We start from the raw sequence: 15,390 nt of genomic DNA, 5'->3' as shown, positions 1-15,390 counted from the left end.
TACGTGGGCTATAAACCCCCCTCTCCTCATGCAAAAGTCACGTTAAATGTTTCCTCTTCTAGCTGAAATGTAATCTCTTTGGTTGGTGTAAAATGCAACCTGGAGGCCAGTGCTGCAAGGGGAAAAAGCATTAAAACTAGACATGCCTGGCTTCCCTTCTGTAACGCTGCCACGGTAGGTAGCTTGTCAGTTGGGGAGCCAAAATAGCATTTGGGGGGGGAGGTAAGCTTGGAGTGGGACAGGAAGCGCCATCTCTGCCTGAAGGCAGCACGGCCAGTTCCTGACCCATGTTGCCCAAGCACCCTCTTCATCAATTAATTTAGATACTATTGATCTCCCATATCACTAATTCTGCTAAACTGTATTTTGCAGCCACATCACGCACAGTTGGGTAACAGAGATGAAAACATGTAATAATGATAGAGGATGTCTTTGTTAACAGGGCCCTCAAGATTAATCATGGGCTTAGTATTGTAAATCACGTTTAAAAAAAAAAAAAAAAAAAGCCTCCCTCTGCCAGGAGCCAGCACCTGCTGTTGGAGGGACAGAAAGGCTAGAAGTCAAGGCTTTGCCCTGGATCAGCCATCACGGGGTGTTGTGAACTCGATGTCATTAAGATCCCTGTTTCCCCGCCAAATGCTTTATCTCAAGGCCTGTCGGGAGTGTGGAGCGCAAGTATACCTTAAGAACAGGACAGTCTCCACTGGCAGGACCCACAAGGCCCATAGGTGAGGGAAGTGCAGCCCGAGACTCCTGTTATAGCGTCTTATTGACCATAGTCAAAGCTCCCTATCCAGCAGCCCTCTACCTGCTGGAGTGTTACCGAGCAAGGTTTCACCTGGTCACTTCACCAAGACAAGCAGTTTCCTTGCATAACTGCATCAAAAGTGCAGATGAAAACAGTGGTGCTTTGCATGTCGCCTCCCTCATTTTGAGCTCCATCCTGAAAAGGTGCATGTTAACTTGTCCTTAATAATAATCCTCCGTAGCTCCTAACTAACAGCACTGTCTATACGTACAAACACTGACTGCCCACCTGGAGGTTGGGGAGGAATCCTTAGCCTCTGTTTACAGATGGGGAAGCGGAAAGGTCACGTGCCCAACCCACAGCTACAGAGGGGCAGGACCAGGATTCACATGCACATTCTTGGCACCTGGTCCTGCGCTAAATTCACAAGAATATGCTGCCTTTTCCCTTAACTCACTGCACTGCAGGTTCCTACTACTACTCCACATGTGCCTGTTACCATCATAGTCCAGCTCAACCCTAGCTTGGTGGCCCAGATCGATAACGTAAAGGAGTGTAAATGGGTTCCTCAGAACTTCACTCCTGCTGCTGCTGGAGTCTCCTGCTTGTGCAGAAGGTTTAGAATGTGGATTTCCCACTGTGAGGGTTGCTGCCATTGGGAAAGGGCTAGTACTATCAGTCTTGTCTCTGTGCCAGGTATCATTGGAGGAGAAGAGAATGCCCCCTTTGTGTACACATCTTTAAAGGTGTGGAAAATCCCTATGCCTGGGGCATGGGCCTCAGGCTGGCTAGAGTAGTAAGAAGAGGACTAAAGTAATAGCAAAAGGGGAGACTAGAATGAGGGAAGATCTGAGCACTCAGCACAAAATCAAGATGTTGAGAACAAAATTAATCAAGGAACCAAAGAACATGAAGAGAAGAAATTATCTAATTGCCTATACACCAATGCTAGGAGCCTGGGTAACAAACAAGAGGAACTGGAATTGCTCATTTATGAGCATAAACTTGGTCTAGTTAGTATTACTGAAACCTGGTGGGTTGGTTCACCCAACTGGAATGTTACAATCAATGGGAAGGGGGAGGGGCATTCTATGTCCAAAATGGCATTAGCTGTTTGCGAGTCGCTGATAACTCGGAAGAAGACAGATAAAGCACAAGCGGGGTACTAGTTGGTGTCTGCTACAGACCACCAAAGCCCACTAGGGAATAGGATGACCGCTTCCTTATGCACCTAATTACAATGTGTACAAATAAAAGCTGTGTGATCATGGGGGACTTCAGTTTGAGTGACACATGGTGGAGGTCTTGTGCTGCCAGTACAGAAACATCCTTAGAATTTCTAAGCATTCTAGATGACCGTTCCCTAACTCAGAACATATTGCAGCCTACACAGGGGATGCTGTACGAGACCTTGTTCTAACTGAGAGAGAGGAACGGATCACAGAACAAAAAGATTAATGGTAGCTTAAGTACAGGTGATCATGGCTTGATCACATTTATAATGTGCAAGCAGAATAAAGTCCAGACCATAATATAGATGATTGGTGCATTTAATAGGGCCAATTTCACAAAGCTGAAAACAGTTATGAGCCAGATCAGTTGGGAGGAAGAACATCTTACTAGAGCCCCAAAATGCCACTGTCCCACAATCAAGGAAGAAGGCCAATTTTAGAGGGGAAGTGAAGGTAGCTGTAAAAAATAAAAAGTAAATATATAAAAACGCAAACTGGCATCCTCTGTTCACAAGGGATCACCACAACGCCATCTGCTGATGGGGTCACAGCCCACAGTCGGGAACCTCTGCAGGAAATAATACATTAAAATGGGGTTGTGCCTGCATACAGTTTGGGAACCCCTGATGCAACCAGTGGAAGGAAGGGGAAGCTGATAGTAATGAATGTTGGCTTCTCAAGGGTGGGAGGATTGGGAGACTGCACTAGAGATATTCTTGCCTAGCTGCCCTACGGTGTGACTGTGCCTCACTTTTCACCTGGCTCACAGGCTTTTGGAGCTATCCTAAAATCTCATTTAAAAGCATAAAACACAGCCCCAGTGTAGAGGCAAAACAAAACCTTCGTTTCCTTTGTTTGATGAGTCCGGGTTCAAGTTAGTCTAATATAACTACAAGCGCAGGAGTGTGGTGTGAGAACCTGGTTCGATGATAGTGCTTCCTTCCCTGAAGTGCTAGGAATCAATCCCGAATGAGGCTGTATTTTCAGCTGCAAACAGTTACCTCCCTGGTCATGGTGACCGGCTCAAATGCATTTGGCATCTATTGTGTGCAGTTGTCTCGTCAGACACAGTCCGTGCCTGCTCTGTCCATTACTGTGTTGCAGGAGAGACCCCCTGGCCACCCCTTCGTTACCATTGAGTTGTGGCATCCCTAGACAGGACACAGAACAACTTTGAGCTCATTGTGCTCACCCTTATGCCAGAGCTCTCCACCTGCGTTAGGCCTTCATGTAATGGCCTTATAGCAAGGCCCTTCTTGGGGGGTCAGTGTTCACAGAGCTCCCTACTTGGGTGTGGAGTACTGTAGAATTGGGTTGGGGAGGAAGGCACTAAGATTAGTGCTGCTTTTGCCCTCTTTGTAGGGCCCTCACCACTTTGCATTCGTTCCAGCTGTTCCAGGCAGAATAAGAATGTAGCCCTGTACAAGTCTCCAGTGTGCTATAATAAATACACTATTGCTGATCATAGGGAGCTGCCTCTGCAGGGCTTTCCTTTCTGCCTTGGTCCCAATGCATGCTGATAAGATCACAGATTTGGCCAGTGTGTCCTAGCAGGCAGCACCTTCCTAGGTGAAGTTCTTAGAACTGCCATGTGGCTTGGAGGAAGCTGGTTTTAGGGATACCATCTGGGGAACGACCAGGTTCCTCTTGCAAACAGACTTTCAGACAGGTTCAGGAAAAGAGCACAGAGGCTTTCTCTGCACTGAGACAGACAATGGCTGAGTCTGTGGGGCTGTACCACTGTAGGTGCCAATACCAATGGAAGATGCTAACTGTGAGCACCACAGACTTCCCCAAGAGAAGGGTTTTGTTTAATTGCTGGATTTTTGTTTGTTTTTATTGAACTGTACAGTGCAGCTGGTGCCCAGTGCCAGTTTCTTTAATGTCAAGGGAGGGAGAGGGGAGGAGGTGGAGGCTGATGCCAAACCCCTTGCTGCCCAGGGAGTGGGAAGGAGGTGGTTCCCAGTACTAGATCCCTTGATGCCCAGGGCAGGGGAAAATGAGAGCACGTGGTGCCCAATACTGGATCTTTTGCTGCGCCATGCAGGACAGGAGGGATTGCTGTTAGTGCCTGATGTTGGATCCCTTGCTGCCTGGATTTCCCCTGCCTGGAGGGGAACCTGTTTTAGAATGAAGGTATTTCCCCCTGCTGCAGGCATTGCCAGAGATGTGATCTTGTCAGGGTGGGTTGGAGTTAGGGCTGCTGAGGTGGCAGAGCATATCAGAGACTTGACTGTGCCCCTGGGAGTGAGCCTTACTGCCCATGCACTCCCCACCAGTCCATGCACTGAGCAGACAAAGACTTCTTTACCACTAAGAGTGTGCCAGGCTGTGCTGCAGCCAGTGAGGAGCTGCTTGCTGTTGGGTCACAGCTCCTGGGGAGGGTGGGACGGGAGAGAGCTGTCCTGGTATCTGTGACTACCCCCTAAGCTAACCAGCCAGTTCTTCTTTCCAAAACAGATGGCAGCTCAGAGGCAGCGGGCGCTGGCCATCATGTGTCGTGTGTACGTGGGCTCCATATACTACGAACTGGGAGAGGACACCATCCGCCAGGCCTTTGCCCCATTTGGACCTATCAAAAGCATTGACATGTCCTGGGACTCTGTTACAATGAAACACAAGGTTGGTTAACAGCCCCTAGGAGTGGTTTCCTTTTCTCTAAGGTCACCCTGCATGCATCCAGGGAAGGAGGAGCCTTTACCCTCCTAGTCTGCAGTATACAGCAAGCTGTCTTAGTAGGTGGTTCTCCAAGTGCTGGTCCCTATTGTATTCCACGGAGGGTTCTGGGCAGGCATCCGGAGCCGGAGCTTTTAGGATTGAATGTAATAGCCTCCTGCGCTGCCACCAGAAGCCATAGCAGTGACCTAGCAGCTGCACGTGGGACCATTGTAGGGATGTGGGGCATGGAGCTTGGGGAATGCTGAGCAGTTAGCCTGCCTTGTGTGCATGCACTGGTCTTTCTTGCTAAAAGGCCTGATTTATATATAAGCAGCTCAGGAAGCAAGTGGCTACAAGTCTGTTCAGGTGCTTTCATGCTTCAGCTTGTTGCTCTCTGCATGAGCATGCTGTTGGGAAAGGCTTTGAGGATGGGATTCTCTGGCTGAACAGTTGGGATCTGGCACAGTGTGATACAGACAGGCTGCATTAGTTGGCAGAGTGGGGAATGCGAGCACTAGGGTTGCAGCAAGAAGAGATTGGTACAATTTAATAGGGTTTCTCCTCTATCCTAGGGCTTTGCTTTTGTGGAATACGAGGTGCCTGAAGCTGCTCAGTTGGCCTTGGAGCAGATGAACTCAGTCATGCTGGGTGGGAGAAACATAAAGGTGAGTGACAGCAGGTTGTGTCACGTGGGAGGCGAGTCTGGCTCATGCTGCTGTTTGTGTTACAGGGATGGGGCTTTTCAGATGGTCAGAGGAGCCTGAAGAAGAAAATTTGTGTTCCTAGGAGATCTGTTCCTCAGTGGGCCTCTTTTCAATGCACCACCTGAGGCCACTCACTGAGAACTGGCTGGTTCTTGGCACCTGCCTCTGACCCTTGGGAAGAGCCCATAAAGTGTTAATCTACACAAGGAGGAGGGAGGGGTGTTGGACTCTGTTCTGTTCCTCCCCATGCACAGAATGGGAGCCCTTTGTGGCCTAGATATGGAGTCTGGTGGGCAGCAGCCAGGTCCTGAGGAGAGGGCAGGTGATTGACTGCTGACCCTGGTTGTGCCTGTTGGGCTCTGCAGAAAGGGGGCTTGTTTGTATGTGTCTTAGGAGGGAAATGAGGCTCTGGGGTAACCTAGTCCTCTGCGTGAAGGGGGGGAGGGGTTAGTACAAACTGAAAGGAACAAGGGACTTGAGCTATGTATTTCCAGGCATCAAGTAAGAGATTCCCTGACAGGTGTGGGAGACTTTGGGGGGCGTCCGTTTGTGGTGTCTCTGAAAACCCAGTGTCCTTACGTCTGTCACCAAAATCATTTCCTCTTAGGTCCCTCTTCAGGCAGTTGCAGCGCCTGATGGATTACAGGTTTTTGGGAGCTCCAGAGAATGGTATGGAGGCATTGTGCCCTGCCTGTAGCATTGACAGCTAGTCAATTGTAGCATTGGAAGCTAGTCACTAGTAAGGGAGGGAAGCTACACGTCTGAAATATGCTTGCTCAGTAACAAGTGCAACAGAAAACATCCTGTATCTGGGCTGTCTCAGTAACCCTGATATCCCATGGTGGCCTGCGGAGTCACTGGAGACTACAACCCAGACATGATAATTAATTGCGACTCTGTGGTGCTAATTGCCGTGCCATGGAAAGTATTATGTGGGGTTCAACTGCTCTTCCTTAGCATTTACAGTCCTTGTGTCTAGGGTGAGTCACAGTGCTGCCTCTTGGAGCACTCAAAGAGGTGTTTGTGTTTGCTTTGCTCTCCACAGGTTGGTAGGCCTAGTAATATTGGACAGGCACAGCCAATCATAGACCAGCTAGCAGAGGAGGCACGGGCTTTCAACCGCATCTACGTGGCATCTGTTCACCAGGACCTCTCAGATGACGACATTAAGAGTGTGTTTGAGGCCTTTGGGAAGATTAAGTCCTGCACGCTAGCCAGGGACCCTACAACAGGGAAACACAAAGGCTATGGCTTCATTGGTAAATTGGCTGCTCTGATACCTGTCATGGAGTGGGGTGGGAATATCATTGGATTTGGATCTATCATTGGATGTCTGCTCCCTCCAGTGGCAATAAGCTTCTGCTTTCAGTTATGGGTTAGAGTGGTAATGAGAGCAGCCCATGGCCTGATGTCAGAGGGCTGCCTGGCTCTCAGTTGGAAACTGGATTCTGTGTTCTTGTTCAGCTAGCACCTAGAGAACCATCTCCCTTTACACTGAATGTTTGAGAAGATCCTGGATAATCAGAGGGATTGGGTGTGTGATCTAAGAGGTGTGGGAGTGGTTGGTAGGGACACTGACGGCTGCCGCTCTAGACCATTGTGTTCTTAGAAGTACAAACCTAAGTTGTGCAGGGAAAGGGGTCTAAGTTTAGGAGGCAGGCAATGGGGCATTTTCCCTGGGAGCCTGAAATGTCCATCTTTAAGGAGCACTCTGTCAGGGTTCCAATTATCATTGCAGAGTATGAGAAGGCACAGTCCTCACAAGATGCTGTCTCATCTATGAACCTCTTTGACCTGGGTGGCCAATATCTCCGGGTTGGCAAAGCTGTCACTCCCCCAATGCCTCTCCTAACACCTGCAACGCCTGGAGGATTACCCCCTGCAGCAGCTGTGGCTGCAGCAGCTGCCACAGCAAAGATAACAGCTCAGGTAAGAAACAGAGCAGCAGGACTTGAAACGCGGTGGGTGAGTGCGTGCGTTATGTAGAGTCCAGCAGTCCTATTGAACACGGGGATACAGATTGCCCAGTGCACTGAGTCAGCAGGACTTATGGGAGCTCCTGACTAGGTGGCCTTTGTTGTACCCTACAGAGTAGTTCTCCCGGCCTCATGTGGAGACTGGCCTAGGAGTAGTTGTCTGTGCTACACCCTCCAGGCTTGGGTCTGACCTGCCAAGGTGTAGAAACAGGCCTGATTTACACCACAGTGTCACGGACTCACAGATCGTGCCCACTCTTGGCCCCGTGCGGTCCGTGGGGGGTGCCCCTTTCAGTGAGACAGCCCTTCTTGGGGGTCCACTCTCTCTCGGGGTCAGGCCCCTCCAGCTCCTGGAGCCGCACCTCTCTGAGCCTTAGCACGTCTGTCTCTGCCGTGGGCCCCCTCAGGGAGTCCACTCGCTCTGGACCCCCGGGGCCTCCACCCCCGAAGGGGTTGATGCAACCCTGTTCTCTAGACTGGAGTGACGCTCAGCCAGCATAAAACAGGAGGATTTGTTGAGAGTTGAACACAGCACAGGAAACTCTCAGGGCCTCAGGCCTGGCCTCCCTCAGCCCAGCACATCCCAGTCTCCCTGCATCCAGGTGGGCTCTGCCTGCTCCCCCTCTCCAGCCCAGAGCCCCCCTGCTCGCCGCTGGGCATCTGAGATCCCCGGCCCCAAGCCACGCCTCTGTCCATTGTCTTCTCTCCAGGTAAACAGGGTCCTAAACCGGGGCCTCCTCTCCTCGCTTCTGTCCTCTGGCTGGAACTGGCTGGTTAGGTCACTGGCTCCTCACTCTCCAGGCCATTGTCCTCCCACTGGCCAGAACCGGCTGCGATTCCTGAGCTGGGTCTCTGGGTCCGGTCGCTGGGGTATCCATCCTCCAGGCCATTGGCTGGGGTCCCACGTTCCCTCTCCGGTCCTCTGTAACAACAAACTCCCTCTCCCCTCACCTCGTTAAACCAGTAACACCCAGGGAAACTGAGTCCCACCCCCTCCGCATGCAAACCATTGAAACCCCACCGAAAACGAGAAAACAAACAAGAAAACCCCCCACTTCGTCACACACAGACAGGCTTATTTGTTTTGATTTAGTGTGATTGTTCTGAAACAGTATTGCCTAATTAGGGCCACCTTAGAAGAGCAAGAGGTGGCTAGGAAGTGGGGAAGCTTTTTGCTCTGGAATTGACTCCATCCCGCTAAAACCATCCTGGAGACTTTGGGTTGGGGATCCCTTGGCATGTCTGTCATTCAGGGCCCTACACATGAGCCGATTGGCGTTGGGTGATAACTGTGAAGTGTGGGGGAGTGCCTGCTTTTCAGGGGGTTGGTATGTGGCGGCTGTCTACAGGAAAGGCGAGTTCAGGGCAATCCTCGGCATGTGTCGGTGCGATTAAGCGGAGTTGCATACATTTCGCCACTCTGGCCAGTGGCTGAGCTGGGCCTCCTAGTTTTACAGGTCATTTGCCCCCATGCCCTGGCGATTTGGTAAGTCTCTACAAAGGTAAAAAGAAAAAACCTGAGCAGAGCACACCCTGAGCATGACTCTCTGAAGCAGAATTAACACTCTGGCTTTTCTCTTGTAGGAAGCAGTGGCAGGAGCTGCAGTCCTTGGCACTTTAGCAACACCTGGGCTGGTGTCCCCAGCGCTGACACTGGCTCAGCCTCTGGGGGCATTGCCGCAGGCCGTAATGGCAGCACAGGCACCGGGAGTCATTACAGGTGCGTCTGCTCTTCATTCTGTCATTTCCACAACTATTCCGAGATAGCACCAGTCCCCACAGCTGGGATCCCTTCTTGGAAGGTGTAGCCAGGGAGCCTGGGGCCAGCTACCCCTTTTTGTTATCAGACCCATGTGATTCCTGTAAAGAGCTGAGACAACTCAGTTGAAGAGAAGAGCTGTGGGAAGCAGGTGGGCTCGGTGGCTGACCCTGGAGCAGTGGGGAGAGATGCAAGGGAAAAGGTTTCAGGTTCCTTGCAGCTGCTTTGATCAGGGGCATAACTTTGTTACTTGTTGAGTTTTGTACGTGGAAAAATGAAACCGTCCCTGAAGGAGGTGCACAAGCAGACTTTTGGGTGTGGCCTCAGTCCTTCCTGCGCTGGAAAGACAGGCCACCAGCCCCACTAAAGGGTTTGAAACTGAATCGTACTGAATCTGAATTGTTTGCAGAGAATTCTGATTTCTCCTTGCATTGCCTCGCAGGCCTCTCCACGAGTATGTGGTGAGTGCGGTAAGGGCACGAAGCCTCCCAGAGCTGGCAGGGTTGCATGGTGCCCTGAGCAAAAGCACCACAATGGTCACTTACCACATGCAAAACAGATGCAGCCCCATCTCGCTGTCTCCCCTTCGGATGGGCAGATTCCCCACGTGTGCGCATCATACCTGGTGGTAGAGCCTGCCCTATCTACTGTACTGAGTCGCTGTTTGCCCTGGTTGTCAGGCTCTCTGTGGTTCGTGTTGCAGTTACTAAAACCTTTCTCCTAATTCCATAAGGCTGGGTGTCACTGGCTGGCTTTCTTCCTGATGTGGCAGAGTGCCAATCCTAGAGGGAGGCTCCATTTACCTCCTCCTTCAATCTGTGTATTCACCTGCAGGTGTGACCCCCGCTCGACCGCCCATTCCAGTCACTATTCCACAGGTGGGAGTCGTGAACCCTATCCTAGCAAGTCCCCCAACACTAGCTCTGTTGGAAGTTAAGAAGGAGAAGGAGGAGGAGGAGATCTTCCAGGAATCGGAGAGGCCTGAAATGCTGAGTGAACAGGAGCATATGAGCATATCCGGCAGCAGTGCCCGTCACATGGTGATGCAGAAACTGCTTCGCAAACAGGAGGTGAGCATGACCTTGAGTTAATTCTAGATTCCCAGAGATACAGTGTAGCCTACAGGCCGCAAGTCTGGCTTGGGTCTGTCTTTTAGTTCTGTAAAGCTCAGCAGTACAATGTATGGTACAAGACCAGTCATCACCTGCTGCAGGCTATGGGCATGGCTTTTCCCTCTCTGCCTTGTAAAGGAGGAACTCTGTAGTGAGGTGCCTTGGTCAGAGAGAGCTCACTCTTTGCTGTGCTGTCCAGCCATTAGACCAAAGATGCTGATGGTCTATTACAGGGATCGGCAACGTTTGGCACGCGGCTCGCCAGGGTAAGCACCCTAGTGGGCCGGGCCAGTTTATTTACCTGCTGACACGGCAGGTTTGGCCGATCGCAGCCCCCACTCGCCGCGGTTCGCCATCCCGGGCCAGTGGGGACGGCGGGAAGCAGCGCGGGCGAGGGATGTGCTGGCCGCGGCTTCACGCCGCCCCCTTTGGCCTGGGACGGCGAACCGCGGCCAGTGGGGGCCGCGATCGGCCGAACCTGCCGCGTCAGCAGGTAAATAAACTGGCCCGGCCCACTAGGGTGCTTACCCTGGCGAGCCGCATGCCAAACGTTGCCGACCCCTGGTCTATTAGGACATTATAGTCACTGATGTCCTGGCCCCCAGATTTCGCCTTCTTCTCCGTCATTCACGTCGTCATGGTTTGTCATTGGCCATGATTGATGAAGTGGGAGGAAATAAAACTGGATCTGTGGTGTTAAGGAATCTGTCATTTCATGATCGTCTGCAGCATTGCTATTGCTGGCTGTTTTCCTGCAAGTTCCAAGGTAAAACTAACATGAAGAATAATTGCCACCAAAATGTGTCATGCTGTTGAAGGTAAAAGGAGGGAAATCAGTTTGATAAATCCATTTCTGTAAGGTTTAAACACAGTCTTAAAAATAGCATCTCTCCAGCCACATCTTCAGGACACAAAACAAGTGGCAAATTCCTGGTACGCTGCTGGCCTAAGCAGTTGAGCTGGAGATGCCTGTGGAAGAGCCATAATGTCTGGGCTATACTGAACATGGGTTGAGTGTGCTGCTGGGGCCCCTGGGCAGTGCCAGTACAGATTGGTTCCAGAACGCCCTGGGAGGTTAGTTTTTCCTGCTCAGGCCTGGCACTGAAATGGCTGCTGTGATGTGCAGGTGCCATGGTTGCAGGGTTAACCCCAGCGGTCCCATGAACCTGCTCAGTCACCTCTCTCTTTTCTTCCTCTTCCTGCAGTCGACTGTGATGGTGCTGCGCAACATGGTGGATCCAAAGGACATTGATGACGATCTGGAGGGAGAAGTGACAGAAGAGTGCGGCAAGTTTGGGGCAGTGAACAGGGTCATCATCTACCAAGAGAAGCAGGGCGAGGAGGAGGACGCTGAGATCATTGTCAAGATCTTTGTAGAGTTCTCTATGGCCTCGGAGACTCACAAAGCCATTCAGGCCCTGAACGGGCGCTGGTTTGCTGGCAGGAAGGTGGTGGCAGAGGTGTATGACCAGGAGAGATTTGATAACAGTGACCTGTCAGCATGAACTCTGCCTGAGAGAGACTTCTCCCCTGCCCCCTGTGTCCCATCTGTTTTTTTAGCCATGTGTAAGGAATGCTCCTGGGTGAGCACAGCTCTCTACTGTGATGTACATGTAGTTTGGATAAAAGTGCGAAGAAAAGCCAGCGTGCGTGAGTGTGTGTTAAAAGGGCCAGCACCACCTTGGTTGGGTCTGGAATGGGCCCAGTCTCCTCAGCCAACAGCTTGTCAGGCCTTAGAGAGTAAGGGCCAGAGGTCAGAAATGCCGGAGTCAGAATTCCATTTCACCCTCTGGGGCCAGGAGCTGCAGTTTTCTTTAGAGGTGGGCAACTACTTGTTTGAATGGAGCAGGCACCATCTTTTTAATAAGTGTTTGCACCGTACGTTGGTCCCTGGTTGGAGCCCTCAGGCACTATTGCAACGCTACCAGGAATGGGCAGTGGCTTGGGTAATGCTAGGAGCTCCTTCCAGAGCAGGCTGAGCAGCTGCAGGTTGAGCTCAGGCTCCAAGCCCTTGATGTGGGGTAAGTGCCACCACATCAGCTGCTTGCAATCTGCAGATGCTCAGGTCATCGCCTCCGCCTCCGTGAGTAGCCCCACTCCAGAGCATGTGCTCAGGCACAGTGAGATCCACGGCTGCAGCTGTCCACGTGAACAATGGCGGGGCGACCATCTCACCTGGGAACTTGCTTGCATTTTACGCAGGCCTCATGAGTTCAGGTTAATGGAAATATCAAACTTGTGAAGCCAGGCCAGAGCCCAGAAACAAGTCAGTTGGGATTCGAATGTACAGTCCTGTTACTTGTGATCCGGTGGGGTTCAGGGCAGGCTGATCTGTAGGCTGCGCTAATACTATGGCGATGGAGATCATACAGCTGCATGGTGACAAAGGTGCCTACGCATGCTGCTCCCAAAGGTAAGAGGGGTATGAGAAGCAGGACATGTTGGAAGCTTCACAGCTGGCTTGAGAGGAGTGACTACGGCCTGAGTTCTCACAGGTGCAGTGTTGGTACAACTGCCTTGTGCATGCAGCCTCCAATGTACATGTGGTAAATTGGATCTTAGAAATCTGTCCCTGTGGTGGTCTCTCTTTCAGTTTCTTTCTGTCCATAGGCACTATATTGAGGCACCCATTCCTTACGTGAAAGGACAGCCACTGAGCGTGTCCTGTACAGAGGGCAGAATCTGAAAGCCAGTGCATATGTGTCCTCTAGAGTTGGCCTCTGTCTAACTAGTGTGTGAGGCAGGGAATTAATCGCTCTTCCCTCTAAGGATTGAAGGTTCATAGATTCTAAGGTCAGATATAATCTGGCTGCCCTGTGTATAATGCAGCCACAGCTCCTGAGGTAAGCTAGACAGATATTTGAGGAAGATAGAGATTTTCACATCCTAAGTGAGTTGTTCCAGTGCTTAATTACCCTGACTGCTAAAAATTGGCATCTTATTTCCAGTTTCAACTTGTTTAGCTTCTACATCCGACCATTAGATTTGTTCTTCCTCCAGCTGCTGGATTCAGGAACCCAAAAGAGTGTTTCAGAGGGTTTTCTTATGGTCTCTTGGAACTATCAGGGGAAATGCAGGGGTAAAGCAGGTATGAATTAGGAATGGCTGCCTAATTAATACCAATCAACACGGTTTATGGAAAACAGGTCTTGTCAGATCAACTAGATAATGTTTTTTTTATAAGATTACAGTTTGGTTCACATAATAGACATCTGTACAGCATTTGACTTAATTCTGATTAAAAAATAACACTATACTAAATCAGTGCAGCACATGATGGATAGTAACATATTAAATGGATCAAAAAGTTGCTAACTGGATCTCAAAAAGTAATTGTAAATGAGAGTGTTTCTAGTGACGGCCTTGAGGGATCTGTCTGGCCCAGTGCTGTTTAATACGTCTGTCAGTGGTCTGGAAGAAAACATAAAAATCATTGCTGGTAATGTCTGCAGATGACACAAAAATTAGAGTGGTAAATCAGCAGGCCTAAGTGTCCTGAAAGAGTTGGCTGAGGAGATCTTTGACCTGCTCAAGTTAATTTTAAATAAATCGTGGAACACTGGAGAAATTCCCAAAGACTGGAAGAGTGCTAATGTGTGGTTTGTGGTGCGGGAGGATCATTTTAAAAAAATCCTGTCCCACTCTCACATTGTTTCTTGAATTTTTATCCTGCTCCCGCTGTTCTGGCAGCGGGTTGTCCGGGACCCACAGGATCCCAGTCCCAGTGCAGGGCTCTAATCTGAAGGCAGCACCGCCACCACCAGCAGCAGCACAGAAGTAAGGGGTCTCCCTGCCTGTGCCTGTGGATGGTGGAGCGGCGAGGCGTCCCATCCCCTTTGCATGACGATGCAGGGGCTCTCCAGCCATTTGCGTGGAGGATTAAAGGTGGGGAAGAGGAGATGCAGGGGCTGCTTATCCCCTTGCAAGAGTGCATGAGGACTCTGACGCCTCTGCATGGGTGATTTGGGAGGGTTGGGGGCTTCCCATCCCATTTCACAGGGGTGCAGGGAATGGGTGGGTGCTGGTGGGGAGACATCTGCTGAGAACAGCACGTCCAGTCATTGCTGGGACAATTTTAGAGCCCTTCAGCAGGACTGGGATCCCGCGGGACCTGCTGCCATAATAGCAGGAGCAGGATAAAAATTTAAGAAACACTGGGGAAGCGGGTGGGAGTGGGATTAAAAGTCCTCCCACGCCACAAACATGAGCGCCCTGGCCAGCAGCCGCCGCTCTCCAGCCACCCGGCTCTGACTTTCTGCGCTGCTGCTGGTGGCGGCACTGCTTTCAGAGTTGGGCGGCCAGAGAGTGGTGACTGCAGGGCCCTGCCCCTCCATATATAGATATCAGACTACGCCTATGGAAACTTCTCCGCCACTCCAGGATTTTTTCTTGCATACCCCCGGTTCGTGTGCCCCTGGGGTACTCAAAACCAGTTTGAAAACCACTGCATTAAATGGATTAAAAACTGGCTGGCGGATCTCTAAAAGTAGTTGTCAGTGGGGAATCACGGAGCAGATGTGTGTTTAGTGATTGGTTCTAGCCCAACGCTATTCAAAATTTTTAGCAATCATCCAGAAGTAAATATTCGCAGATGACATAAAGCTGGGGGAGTGGTAAATAATGAAGGGGACAGGTCCCTGATACAGGGTGAGCTGGATTGTTTGGTAAACGGGTGCAAGCAAACGATGTGCATTTTAATACGGCTAACTGTAAATGTGCACATCTAGGAACAAAGAATGTCCGCCCTAGTTACAGGCTGGGCGACTCTAGCCCGGGACGCAGGGACTCTGAAAAGGACTCGGGGGTGATGGTGGATAATCAGCTGAACATGAGCTCCCAGTGGGATGCTGTGGCCAAAGGGGCTAATGCGATCCTTGAATCCATAAAGGGAGTCAGAGTGAGACAAGGTGGATGATTAGATTAGGGTTAGTAGATTACTAATGGTTGTAATGAGCCATAAACCAGTGTCTGACCCATGATTTTTAGTGTCTAGGAGAACTATGAATTTAAGTTCCCAGGTTCGTCTCTTGAAGGTGTACAGGTTTCCTTTGAGGAAGGGGACTGATTGGTCAGATATCGCATTTGCACTGGATGAGGCACATCACATGTTGTGATAGGCTGTGTAGGACCCGTGGATTATGGAAGGTGTGTTGTGGGGAGTATTGATCATCATAGCAGTGGAGATATATCTGCAGATTTTG

General features: G+C 50.6%; 1 protein-coding gene across 2 annotated transcripts in view; it reads left to right on the top strand.

The window, feature by feature from the left end:
* PUF60 (poly(U) binding splicing factor 60) overlaps positions 1 to 11,829 on the top strand; it is a 47,211-nt gene extending 35,382 nt beyond the window's left edge. Inside the window, exons 1-8 of one of the 2 annotated variants that reach the window (XM_065398199.1) lie at positions 4,064 to 4,116; positions 4,441 to 4,602; positions 5,211 to 5,303; positions 6,388 to 6,601; positions 7,081 to 7,271; positions 8,903 to 9,038; positions 9,912 to 10,147; positions 11,395 to 11,829. In XM_065398199.1, the coding sequence (XP_065254271.1) occupies positions 4,111 to 4,116; positions 4,441 to 4,602; positions 5,211 to 5,303; positions 6,388 to 6,601; positions 7,081 to 7,271; positions 8,903 to 9,038; positions 9,912 to 10,147; positions 11,395 to 11,694 (1,338 nt within the window). In that variant the 5' untranslated portion in view covers positions 4,064 to 4,110 and the 3' untranslated portion in view covers positions 11,695 to 11,829. Of the gene's footprint in view, positions 1 to 4,063; positions 4,117 to 4,440; positions 4,603 to 5,210; positions 5,304 to 6,387; positions 6,602 to 7,080; positions 7,272 to 8,902; positions 9,039 to 9,911; positions 10,148 to 11,394 lie in introns of those variants that run through there. The other variant, XM_065398198.1, reaches the window with a different exon arrangement.
* Positions 11,830 to 15,390: the final 3,561 nt, after the last annotated feature.

This window comes from Emys orbicularis, chromosome 2 (genome assembly GCF_028017835.1).
Source record: "Emys orbicularis isolate rEmyOrb1 chromosome 2, rEmyOrb1.hap1, whole genome shotgun sequence".
NCBI lineage: Eukaryota > Metazoa > Chordata > Testudines > Emydidae > Emys > Emys orbicularis.
Note: the sequence above shows the minus strand (reverse complement) of the source record. Positions and strands in the feature narration are given on the sequence as shown.